Source organism: Bacillus rossius, chromosome 6 (genome assembly GCF_032445375.1).
Source record: "Bacillus rossius redtenbacheri isolate Brsri chromosome 6, Brsri_v3, whole genome shotgun sequence".
NCBI lineage: Eukaryota > Metazoa > Arthropoda > Insecta > Phasmatodea > Bacillidae > Bacillus > Bacillus rossius.
The window spans coordinates 28,068,661-28,081,538 of NC_086334.1; the positions used below are offsets into that span (position 1 = coordinate 28,068,661).

A 12,878-nucleotide genomic window follows, 5' to 3' on the forward strand; every position below is an offset into this window, starting at 1 on the left:
AGGTGTTTGCACTCGGTGGTGCCTGTGCTGCAGGATGTGTACGGGGCGCTCACTGTCATGGCAGTCAGCTCGGGCTACTGCCTCGGCTCCAGCAACTGGGTCATTGACTCCATGTACGAGAAGGTGGCGTACGTCAGTGGTTCGTCCACTCTCACCACTCATCCGAGGTGCGCAATTTGTTTCCCTGTGTGTGTTTCATGTGTGGAATAAGTGACGTTTTCCAGTATTGTTGCTGTCAACTACCAATACAAATTTAAGCTGAAAATATAACTTGTTCTTAGTTTGACTCGAATCATACGGTGTAAGGTCTGGAATCCTGCAGGTTCGGGACCACAGCTATGCTGGATTAGCAATTTTGCCGAACATCGGAACATCAATATAGTTTTAGCCGGAATGCCAAAGAAAATTAATACGTAGTGCAATGGTATTTAAAGCAAGTTGTAATAAGTTGCTCCTAAAATAATAAAAAAATACGATGAATGTTGATGTGTCCGTGAAATGTAAAACGTAACCACTAGAAAGCAGGAAAGACTGCACTGGAATGAAAACCGACAGTAACAATGTACTCTGAGCAAACTAAAAATGCCGTTGGCACAGTAATGCAACCTGGCAGCCGAGAACAGCAGCCGGAATCCACCCGGAAAATGTGAACGCGAGCAGTTGTTGGACACTTGGTGAAGCTGGTGATTGGAGGGCTGTACAAATTGTTGCCCGAAGCCCTCAGAGTGTCCTGCATGTAAGGATTGTCCTGCATGTAAGGATTATCCTGCAGGCGTACACGTCAGTATTATGCAAATCTAATTTAATCTCACTGTGTTGGAAGTATTTAGCTGGGTTAAAATGCAGTGCACTGTTAGTGGCTCTTCATATATATATATATGAAGACTGCCATGCCAAAATGTTGTAAGTGCCAAACCGGGCGAAATGTGTATTCCTGTAAAAATAGGTTCTAAGTGCCATGTTTTTTCATATGTTAAAAATTGGTGACGATTGTGGCGCTGCAAGTGGCAAAATATGTTATGTGAATCTCAAACCGTTGTAAGTGCCATAGTGCGAGTGATGTTCTCATAGCAAAAAGTCACAGTGATATTGGTGTGTGGTCGGATCCTGTCAATGTCCTGAAGCCTGGTGTTACATCAACAGATTTTATAAACTTCCCATTGGTTGCATCCAGGACTAGATTTGGGCTGCCTGACAACAAGAAAAAAGACATCAGGAACATGCTGGACTATGTTGCTGGCAATGCAAAGCAGTTCTTATTAGATGTCCTTAATGAATGTCCTGAAGTTGTGTCCGAAAACCAGTGATAGTGTGCAAGAAAACTGTGAACTGAAAAAGTTTAGGACCATTTTCATTATTGTTTTTTTCCTAAGTTGTCTCATTACTAAAACATACTATAAAAGTATGTTGCTGAATCATCTTAATATTTTGTAAACTACAGGTAGTGCTTCCCATCGATTTATGTATTTTGCATTGTGTATTAATCTCTTTTTTCTTTTCCCTGATCATAGAATATTTTGCATAATATGTGGCACTTACATCATCTTGCTTGGCACAAGAAACAATACATCAGTATTATACTTGACTATGGTAATGGCCATGAAATACAGAATACTCTTTAGAAATGCCCTGAATTTATGCCAGAAACCTAGTGACAGTGTGCGATTGAACAGTGGACTTACAACGTTTTGGAACATTTTTCATATTTCCATTTTATTATTACACATAAGTTTGTCAGATAGTGTAAGTATACTACCAGGTATTATTGATGCATCATATAAACATGTATATGAGTGTATCCCATTGTGTTATTTATATTTAAATATATATTAATCACATTTTTCCTTCTGAACATTTTAGTCAATGGCACTTACAACGTTTGCATGGCAGTCTTTATATATATATATATATATATATATATATATATATATATATATATATATATGTATATGTATATATATATAGAGAGAGAGAGAAGATGCAACAGTTCCTCTCATGCCATATATATATGTGTGTGTAAGTATATATATATATATATATATAGAGAGAGAGAGAGAGAGAGAAGATGCAACAGTTCCTCTCATGCCATATATATATATGTGTGTGTGTGTGTGTGTGTGTGTGTGTGTGTGTGTGTGTGTGTGTGTATGGCGTGAGAGGAACTGTTGCATCTACTTATTTACTTTCTATTTCCCAAATAATTGATGCATCTCAGTGAAAAATATGTGTTTACTTTTTTTTGTGTATAACTCTTCATTATTTTCACTTACACTGTGATTCACTAAATGGCGTAAAAATTAATACGACTATGCATACACTTTGTTTTCTGGTTATCCTTGAATAAATTTGACTGGGCTGGAAACAGTACTGTATTTAACAGCAGTGTTTTTTTTTATCTCTAGACCAATGGACCAAGCTGCGCTGAAAAATGCTAATGTTTTGATTCTGACCGGCCTGACACAAACGCCCACTGCGAATCCTGACTCCATGCTGGGAGAACTCTGCATGACGGTTGGTGAGTACAGTACTTTTCAAACAGTTTAAACGCGTGTGCAGCACAGTTTTGTGGATATTTTGGTGTATCTGAACTGACATACATGTTTTCTTTTTGCCTTTCATTATTTCATTTTGGTAACAGCTGTTCTCTGTTTGTGTTTATTTACAAGAGTCCTTATTAATTCTGCAGTCAAGATACTATCCAAACAGCATGTTCATAAAATTAATCATCACTGAGTGTAAAAAACAAGTTTTGTCTAAAATTGACTAAACAATGTTTGGTTCTGATAAGTTTAATTTTAGTTAAAGTGAAGTGAATCTCGTATGGGCAAGGTTAATCGCATCCAATGATGATGGCTTGTGGAGACTGACTGGGAGTGATCCTTCTCTTGCAGCGTCCACGGTGCGAGTGGGGGGCAACGTGCTCATACCGTGCTACCCGTCGGGGGTGGTGTACGACCTGTTTGAGTGCCTGTCAGGCCACCTGGACAGCGTGGGCATGAGCACGGTGCCCATGTTCTTCATATCACCCGTGGCGGACACTTCCCTCGCCTACTCCAACATCTTTGCCGAGTGGTAATGCTAGAGTTCATGAGAAGGGAAAGCACACTAGCAGTTAGTTAAAAAAAAAAAGATTCTGTTAGAAGTTGTACTTTATTTTTTCCACCCATGTGTATTAATGTGCATATATGTTGAGGAACTTTTGAGACCATCCCAAGTTTGGTTTATAAGTTGCTAATATTATGGTGCATGTGTGTTGTTTTTCCCACTTTACCTTAGTTTTGTTTAGACTCAGTGATTTATGTTTAATATTTTGATAACTATTGATTTCAAGATTCTTGTGACTGAAGATTTCATTATAAAAAGTATTATGAAAAAATATGGGAAATATTCCTAATTCATTTCTTATGTTCACTTTTTATTGGTTATACAATAACAGATTTCTGTTTTTTTTTGGTAATACAGTAGAACCCTGCCATAAAGTGTATCTAGGGAGCAAAACGGCAGGGGGGGGGGGGGGAGACCCATAAGCAGGAAATATAAAATTAGTATTTTAACTGTTTAATGATGGACTCATTAAGCTATGTAAACAAATTTCATCTTAAAACCACTGATACTCTGAATGTTCAATTTTACTTAAAGTAAGCTAACAATTGTTATTCAACTTCATCTAGCTATCTGCTTCAATTTTCTTTGTTTTCATAGACACACTGCTACATTTTTGTAAATTTGTCTCACAATTAGTGACAATGGTGTTATTGAGTGGAAATGCTGTATGTCAAATTCCTTTGCCACTTGAATGAATGTGTTATTATTTTCTTGTGAATTCCTATTTACAAGTGAAGTAAACGTAAATGGTTTAAAGTGTTTAACTTCACAGATGGGATAAGTGTGTGAATAGTGAGGTATAATGTATATATTTTTTGCATAATTTGAGTATAATATGTAGTCAGGTAAATGTCAAGACTTAAAATATATAATGTTATAAGTGGGAAAACATTATAGGCAGGGACATTATAACAGGGTTATACTGTAGTAATAATAATAATAAATGCTCATTTTAAGTTATGAGTATTGTTTATGATGTAAATTTTTTTTTGTAGATTTCGAAGAAAGACTACTTATTGTAGCCATTATCGTGGTGTGACTTCTGGAAAATGTTTATCTTGTTTCTTGTTTCCTGGTCCATTGACCCTCCAAAACCATTGTCAACTCAAATGTTGTATGAAATCATTTTTGATACGACCAACAGTAACTGCGAGGAGTGGAAAAAACAAGGATTTGAGGACAAAATTCAAAACTCCTTTAGTAGACACACAATCGAATCTGTTCCAATTGTATGTAAATCTTATAATTTTATCTCAAACTTTTGTTTAAAATTATTTTGATAAGACAAACTCTTCCTGCAAGGTTTGAAAAAAAAAAAAAACAGGGGTAGAAATAACAAAAAAAACATAATTTACGTACCATGTACACTATGTATCTTATTAATTGTGAAACCTTAAAATATTATTTACAACTTAGGTCTAAAATAATATTTCATATGACCAACCATTACTACATTGGGATGGAAAATAATAGGGGTTGAAAGCAAAAAAAAACAAAAAAAACTGCCTTAGTAAGTACACTATAAAATCCGTTCAAACTGTTTGCAAACCTTAATAAATATTATCTAAAACATTTGTCAAAAACAATTTTTGATACAACCAACCATCGCTGCTAAGGGTGAAATAAATAAATTCCTAATTCCCTTATTATGTAACTGGTAAAATATATAATAATTAATTGTAAATATTTTAATAGTTTTCTAAAACTTTGGTCTGAAACAATTTTTGATAAGATGAACCATTACTACAAGGAACTGAAAAAAAAAATGGGTTGAATAAAAAAATTAATAAAACTTCTGTACCATGTACGTAAATTTTATGTAACCAAACATTACTGCAAGGGGTTGAAATAACAAGGGTTGATTTGTAAAAAAAAAATCATAACTTTTTAGTAAGTATACTATCAAATCCATTATAATTTATGGTAAAATTCTAAGTATTATCTAAAACCTTTGCTGAAAGAAATTTTCATGAACAAACTCTTACCGTAAAAACTTGGGTAAAAAATAAATTCATTACTATCATATTCATTCAAATATATATTAAACCATCCTAATAAAATTTAAACCTTGGTACAAAGCAAATTTTGATATGACTAGGTATTAGTGTAAGGGTTGAAAAATAGTAATTGAAAGTCAAAAAAATTCATAATTACCTTAGTAGGCATGATATGAAATTTGTTCTAAGTACGCGATGCTGGATGCATTAAGTTAAAAAAAAAAAAAAAAAAAAATTGGAAATATTTTAGCTGCATGGAATTTGATAAAGTAGTTTAGTTTTGAATTATCAGACAACATATGGGATGTCATGTACATTAAGTTATTAAATTGTTCTAGAAGTTTATAGAAGTTTCCAGAACATTTCCAGAAGAAATAGGTACTTTCAAATCTATTTATGCCTGTAGGCTGTGACAAAAGGAATTTTTTTTTTGCAACTATGTTCTGTAAAGAAATAAATAAAAATACCAAATTTTTGTTAGAGAGATAAGGGACACAAAACCATACTGTCAACATCTGTCTATGTGTGTCAGTGCAGGTTGTCGACTGTCAAACAGAACAAGGTTTACTTACCAGAGGAGCCCTTCCCCCACGCCCTGCTGAGTCGCACTGGGCGTTTGAAACACTTCAAGCACATTCACACTGAAGGCTTCAGCACAGACTACAGACAGGTAACATTTTGAGTTTTAGTCCTCTGTAGTAGATCCTATATGAAGATTGTTACAAGTAATGCATATTGAATATAAGGTTATGAAATAAAATAGTAGTCTCATTTCTATATAATGTTTGTATTGTACGCCAAATATCCAATACAGTTTTTTTTTGTTATGAATAAATCCCTTTTAATTACAGTAGAATCTCGTTAATTGACTATAAACATCCCGGCAGAACGTTGGATAAGCGAAAATCTCTGATAATGTGTTGAGAAAAAGCCTATTAAATTTGAAACTATGTCGTAACTGTGAAAATTACATACATAATAACAAAACAGTAGAAAACAAAAAAAAAAATTAATTGAAAAAGTCAGGCTTACTAATTAGCTGCGGTAGAGTTGGGAGCAACAAAAATATACTACGCTCATGCTTGCTACTTGCAGTTCTTGTTCCTGATTGGTGTGGTTTTATTTTATGGTGGGACATAGGATAATCCTGACTGTTAGATAGGCTAAGATCTAATAAATGAATAGCTGTGTGAACGAATTATCTTTTCTTTATTTTTTCTCAAACTATTTATAATACTGTTCTTTTTGTCAAGCGAGCATAAATGTGATTTTACGTTATACTTCTGTGGCCTTTTAAAACATGATATTTTTGCATAGCAGTAATATATCCATTATTTTCTATTATTTGAATCAATATCCTATTTAAATATTTGTATATAATGATATCTTTGTTGTAAAACATAAGTGGGAGTTGCATTGAGTGAACAGTTTTTGCTCCTTCATGTTCCAGCCATGTGTTGTGTTTTGCGGGCACCCAAGCCTTAGATTTGGAGATGCTGTTCATTTTGTGGAACTGTGGGGCTCAAACGCTCTCAACACCATCATTTTTACAGGTGAGTTGAATCAGCTATGCTGAATAAATGTAAAGGTCATATTTGTACATACATACTCTAGACACATTGCAACTAGAGTATCGTGTTTTCTCGCATAATCGTAGCACTTTTTATTCTAAAATCAAGTTTGAAAAGTAGGGGTGCGACGATTATGCGGAAAAATATTTTTTTGTTAGATAAAGTTATTCATAAAAACAAAACCAATTCATGGAAAGTACGTTTATTTAAAACGCCAAACAATTTAAATTAATAAGTCATGTAACAAAACACCTTTCAACTTTAAATAAAAAACAAAATCTGTGATCCAAATGCAAGCCAAACAAACACGTAACTATCGCCGTAGTAAGTACACACTCCACGAAAGAAAACGGGCCATCAGATGTAGTTAACTCGGCACTCATCAGACAGCACGCGTTGTATGCACTCGGCAAGATATCAATATTCAGCTATGTGTGCGTACTCTATACGGGAAGCAACATAACCGAACAGAGAGCGCGCGTTGTATGCACTCGGCAAGATATCAATATTCAGCTATGTGTGCGTACTCTATACAGGAAGCAACATAACCAATCATTAATGATTGCAACGTGTACTGGCTACATTTTTGTAAGCGGTACACCGCGGCGACGCAAACGAAAAGATGAACGTTGTAACGTTTAAAAACGTTTTTAAAAGAAAATTTACACTTCAGACAACTACGTATTTCCGTTAATTAAATAAGTAAGAGGTAATGTCCGAATAAATATTAGATTTCTATTTTAAAATACAACGTTTTATACGGAAAAAATACCCACACAAAGCGCTCGGAATCTAATAGCGGGACCAAAAACATAATGCAACGTTTATGCGAGAGGTTTATTTTTATCCAAATTTTGATGCCCAAAAATATGGGTGCGACGATTACGCGAGTGTGACGATTATGCGAGAAAATAGGGTATGTATTCAATACCTCAAGACACTACCAGTAACGTTGTGGTGTTTGTGGTTTGCAGAGCCGGACTTCCCGTACTTGGAGGCGCTTGCACCGTACCAGCCGCTGATGATAAAGACGGTTCACTGTCCGATTGACACTAGTCTCAACTTCACTCAGGCCAACAAGCTGATACGGGAGCTGAAACCTGGAACCTTGGTCTTGCCTGAATGCTACCTGCAACCTCCATTTATTGCTCCTAATAGGCCTGACCTAGTTGTGGATACGGTCAGTGGACGAGCGGCATTCACTGTGCTGATCATACTTTTACAGTTTTGATATTGATGGTTGTGTTAGTTTGATAATTTAAAATGTACACTAGCACTTACAAAATAAGGTTTTCTTTAAATTGTGATCATCGGAGCCAGCTAAGAAACTAGCGTTGCGTAGTGGCAGCTGTAGATACTGCGGCCCTAGTTAGCTGCACCTAGCTATGCTAGCTTGTTCATTATTGCATCAAGTACATATAGTGAAGTAACTTTATAGCATTATTTTTAATCAATTTTTTTTCTAATAAGGCTCTTGCTTGAATGAAAATATTAAATTCAAATAAACCAAGGCCAATATAAATCTTTAGTTATATTCTTACTAATATTATCTTCACATGTGGCAGCATATGTATAAATTAAATAAATTACCTTGTACATACAATGATGTGTAATACATAGGAAATATTTGGTCTTCACTCAATAAGTCTGCTTCATACCTCAAAATAGCCAAATTATTAAGAGATTGAATCAAAAGTGATTTATGCAGTGTCTGCTTTTGCCTTACGTTGCACGCCTTTTTGCCTAGAAAACTTTTCATTTCAAGAATTGTATTTAGTGTTTTAGGTAGAGTTTTGTTTCAAGCAGTAAGTAATAAATAATGGGTGTTGCGGTGATTGTTGCAGGACAGACCTGTGATTGTCTTCAAGCGAGATGACGTCCTCTCGCTGCCTCTGAAGAGGAAGCTGTCGCCGGCAGAGATCAGCACGTCGCTGACGGAGAAATTGCATCCTAACGAAGTGCGGTCTGGCGTGTCGCTGGTCACCATGACTGGGCAGCTGGTTGCAGGGGACAACAAGTACACTATCCAGGTACGCCTAGCGGTAGGCCTATAACTGGTGCTGTTTCATTGCTTAAAGGTTTATTTTCTTGCAAAGATTAATAACGTGATCTTGACATGGGCTTTTTTTTTTTTTTTTAGGAAGGTTTACATATGTTTTGTTTTCTTGTTCTGACTTCATTCAGTAGCTGTTTTCTCATATTTGTTTCATTTATTCTTGTATGCCTATAAATATGAAGATTTTGAGCATTGCTACATTGATTTTTGAGGATTAAAATTTTACAGTCCATCAGCTTCACAAGTATGTATATTAATTCACAAAGTTTCTATAAATTTAGATTGAAATGAGAGGCTTTGCTCTACCAACTTACCTAATTTTTTTTTTTTTTTTATCTGCTCATGGAAGTATCCACAAAGGGTAAGGCTTATGGCATGTACATGAAACTTTTTATCTCTGTCTCTGTTGTATTTTTTTCTAAAATGTGTGTTAATTCCTTTGCATTAGGTTAGTGTGTAGGTTTTGAAAAACCATTTGGCATAGAATTTTTTTTTGTTTGTTTAGGCTCGCAGTTCTAGTGGAAAGAAACGTTTAAGAGTTGCAGATGATTTTGCGAGTATTAAGCCAGATTCATACACTTGGGGCTCCCTCAACGTCGAAGAATTCATCCAGAAAATTTCTCAAGAGGGTATCACAGATGCCAAAGTTGAGAAGGGAGCCAGTGGTTACATCATTCATCTGGTAAGTGTCCCTGTCAGACTTCGCACAGACTGTTCTTATATCTACCTACTTTGCTAAATAGTGAAGATTTTTTCATATGTATAGAGGATACACTTTTACTTTTCAATTCTTTTTGGATTTGTGGTTTCACAATTTTTTTTTTTTCAATTTTGTTCTCTTGGCAGCAGTATAGCAAAATATATATATATAAAAAAAAAACACATTTGCGTTACTTAGTTTGATGTTCATTAATATTTATTCTTTCTAAGTAGTGGTGATGCCTTTGACTGGCTTGCACAGTCTATTAAGGAAAATTTAAGCAATAACTATGAAGGTTGATTAAATGGAAAAATTTTCTTTGCCTCTCGTCACAACTGCGCTAGTAGGTGTTTAAGGGCTCCTTTTTAATGTGAGAGAATCATTTGACCAAAAATCTTAATGTAAATTGAATTGGCATTATGGGTTTACTATTTAAGTTATTACTCTCATTATTTTTATAGTAGTTACTTAGTTATTTAATTATGTTAGTAGTTATAGTTATAATAGTAATGCAGTAGATGACTTGCTTAACCAGCTACATTTGTGTTTTTTTTTCCAGCCCCAAGAAGACAGTCTGATCCAAGTGGATGAATCGTCAACACATATCATCTGTGACGGGGATGAGGTTTTGAGGCAAAAACTGAGAAATGTTTTGTTGCAATGTCTAAATAAATTTTAATTTTTTTAATACAAACTATTGCACATTTTTTTTTATAGTATCGTAAGAACTTATGACTTAAAATGTTGCATGAAGAATGGTTTGGATGCAGGCCATAGCAAGGAATGATATAATTTTTTTATAATTTTTCTTTATAGATGAATTAAAATGAATTTCACTGTCACACTCAAAATTTTAGGGAATAGCAAACTTTTAGGACTTCAACCTTTATTTAAGTAATGATTTTCCTTGAAGAAACTGAGCATTTAATATTTTGGACTTTTTATTTAATTGTTTCTAGTACTTTTTCATAAACAAGTCATAAATACACACGTACTTAAGTTACATATACATGAAACATGTATGTAAAGTTTGTATGAAGCATACCGGAATTTAAAAAAAACAACTTGCAAAAACAATTCCTGCTGCTTCTTTGTACGATGCATGTCGGACTATAATGGGGAGGAAATACGTAAATTGCTGTAGCCCACTGAGGATTTCAATAATAATAATAATAATAATAATAATAATAATAATAATAATAATATATTCTATAAGTAACTAATTTGCTATGATTTTCTTATTCTGTCTTCGCTTGTTTATTGACCATCATTTTCCTCCCTGGCTATGTGCCTGAAGCAGGAGCAAAAATTTGCAGAGTTATGTTTATCATTCCCATTCCTGCAAGCACAAGTAGATCCTCACAGTGATGGTTTTTTAATTCCAGGGGGAAGGGGCCCCATTGCCCTTCCCCTTCTTCCCCTTCCTTTTTGGGATTTGCAGCCAAGCCGAAAATAATCCCACTAAACTGATATAATTTCACATCGTACAACCACTGTACAGAGAAGGTAAGTTACAAATATATGACAATGAGTATGTAACGTTTAACATTTATTGCCTTCTATGGGATTGTTTTAGGTGATGTAGTTTGCTGGGCACCACATAGCATGCTCATGTTTGGCCTGTGCACTAGTTCACAGAGCATTAGAAACTCTTGGTGATCTTAGGTCATGAAGCAGTAGAGCAGTGGCCCTAGCAAAGGTACCCTGGCATGTAAGCTCCCCAGGTCTCTGCTAAGGTGTTGAAAAGACACCCTGTGGTTTTCTGGCAAGATTGAGTTTATTGGTGCTACCTTAACACGACCTGTTGCATAACCTGAGAGTTGAAGCTTGCCTTTATATTCGCAGGCGTGTGGTGCCTATCTTGTCGACAAATTGGTTACAGATGTTATTAAATGAAGGTGGGGTTGAGAGTCATGGGCTGATTGTGTGCAAATACCCACCACGTGCTTGACGTTGTACATACTGATAGTTGACAGCGGGTTACAGGCAAGACCTGCTGTTCTCAGATGGTACCTAACAAATGGGCAAAGGAATATACTAATAATTCATGAGGCATTTGTTAAGTCTTAACACAAAGAGAGTGCGCAAAGAGTAGAAACCCAAGAAGCTGCGATCTATAGTAACTGAATCATATGTCACTTGACACTGTCCCATCACTTGTAGATGATAGACGACACAATGTTGATTTATACATACTAATGAACTGCGAGAATTGCAGATTGAACGATATCATCTTGTGGGTTCGATAGGGGCTAGCACCGTCTCTTGGTTCCGTAATAAGAAAGTAATGTACAGGCGCCCTATGAATTAGGTGGTAGAGGAAGATTGTGGCAGTCCACTTAGCTGGGACCACCTGTGGATTTTGTTGCCTGGCCTTTTGGAGGTATCGCAACTGTGTCAGTTTATATGCAGACAACTAGTCAATATTGTAACATGTCACATGGTGTAACATCTCAGGGTAGAGATGCTTTGGTGCCCATTTTAGCCTATCAAATATTAACTTAATTTGGGAAGAAAAGGGTGTTTAAGGGCCCTGCCTATCTGGGCACATGTACAGTGTGCAGCGTTACGCCTTTATCTTATTTTATCCGCCATACAATGATATGGTTCCGCTCAAATCACATAGTTGTCCTATGCACGACGAGAAAAATGCACGCCAGTTCACAGCTAGAAGCACCAGTGAGTGTCGCACTTATCATTCCGCCTCACCAACATAGTTTTACCTCGGACCAGGCGGTCCCGTAAGTGCTAAGTACTATTATGAAGTATTAGTAAAATATATATTTTGCAAAAATCATGTTTTGATCGGCCAAGAGGCTGGTTTGGATCCCCAGCAATCACCACAGGTTAGAAGCGTACTGAACGAGATGACACTGCTGTGTTTCATCGTTGCCTTCTGCAGTGTGGCGATGAAGGGATGGTACTACACACTGTCTTCAACCCGGCAGGGAATCCAACTCGGAACCTCTGGCTCACCCACCAGAAGCTCTAACCGCTTAGAGAACAAACAGGTTTGGTGATTGCAAAATAATATCTACCGAGGTAGCAGTGCAAACAGGATAGCGTTTTAAAAAAGAAAAGAAAAAAAGAAAAGAAAAAACAACCTGTCCTTATGCAGCTGAAAGCATCGGGTGAGATCATCCGCCGCCATTACTAGCCCTGACACGGCTACTCTTCAACCTGCGGTCTGGCTCGCGGGCCGAGAGGATGACGTCACGCCCGCGACGAGCCGGGAAGTCGGCGGACATCCTCAAGCCAGCAGGGCCGTCCAGAGGAACTAAGGCCCCGGGGGCAAATAATTTTGTCCCGATTATTTAATGTACAACTTTTAAACCCCCTCAGAGATGTGCAACATCTAACCTTATCAACTCCTTGTTGACGAGCTATTTAATGTGTTTTCATGTTGCAAAAAAACACTTATAAAACGAAACTCGGACACAAAAATTAAC

General features: G+C 36.1%; 1 protein-coding gene across 1 annotated transcript in view; it reads left to right on the top strand.

Moving 5' to 3' along the window:
- Positions 1 to 10,123, top strand: part of LOC134532934 (integrator complex subunit 9) — a 14,721-nt gene extending 4,598 nt beyond the window's left edge. The window contains exons 5-13 of the mRNA XM_063370004.1: positions 34 to 167; positions 2,403 to 2,515; positions 2,892 to 3,072; positions 5,640 to 5,772; positions 6,553 to 6,655; positions 7,648 to 7,853; positions 8,518 to 8,703; positions 9,235 to 9,411; positions 9,989 to 10,123. Of these exons, the coding sequence (XP_063226074.1) occupies positions 34 to 167; positions 2,403 to 2,515; positions 2,892 to 3,072; positions 5,640 to 5,772; positions 6,553 to 6,655; positions 7,648 to 7,853; positions 8,518 to 8,703; positions 9,235 to 9,411; positions 9,989 to 10,108 (1,353 nt within the window). The 3' untranslated portion in view covers positions 10,109 to 10,123. The remainder of the gene's footprint in view (positions 1 to 33; positions 168 to 2,402; positions 2,516 to 2,891; positions 3,073 to 5,639; positions 5,773 to 6,552; positions 6,656 to 7,647; positions 7,854 to 8,517; positions 8,704 to 9,234; positions 9,412 to 9,988) is intronic.
- The last annotated feature ends 2,755 nt before the right edge of the window (positions 10,124 to 12,878 follow it).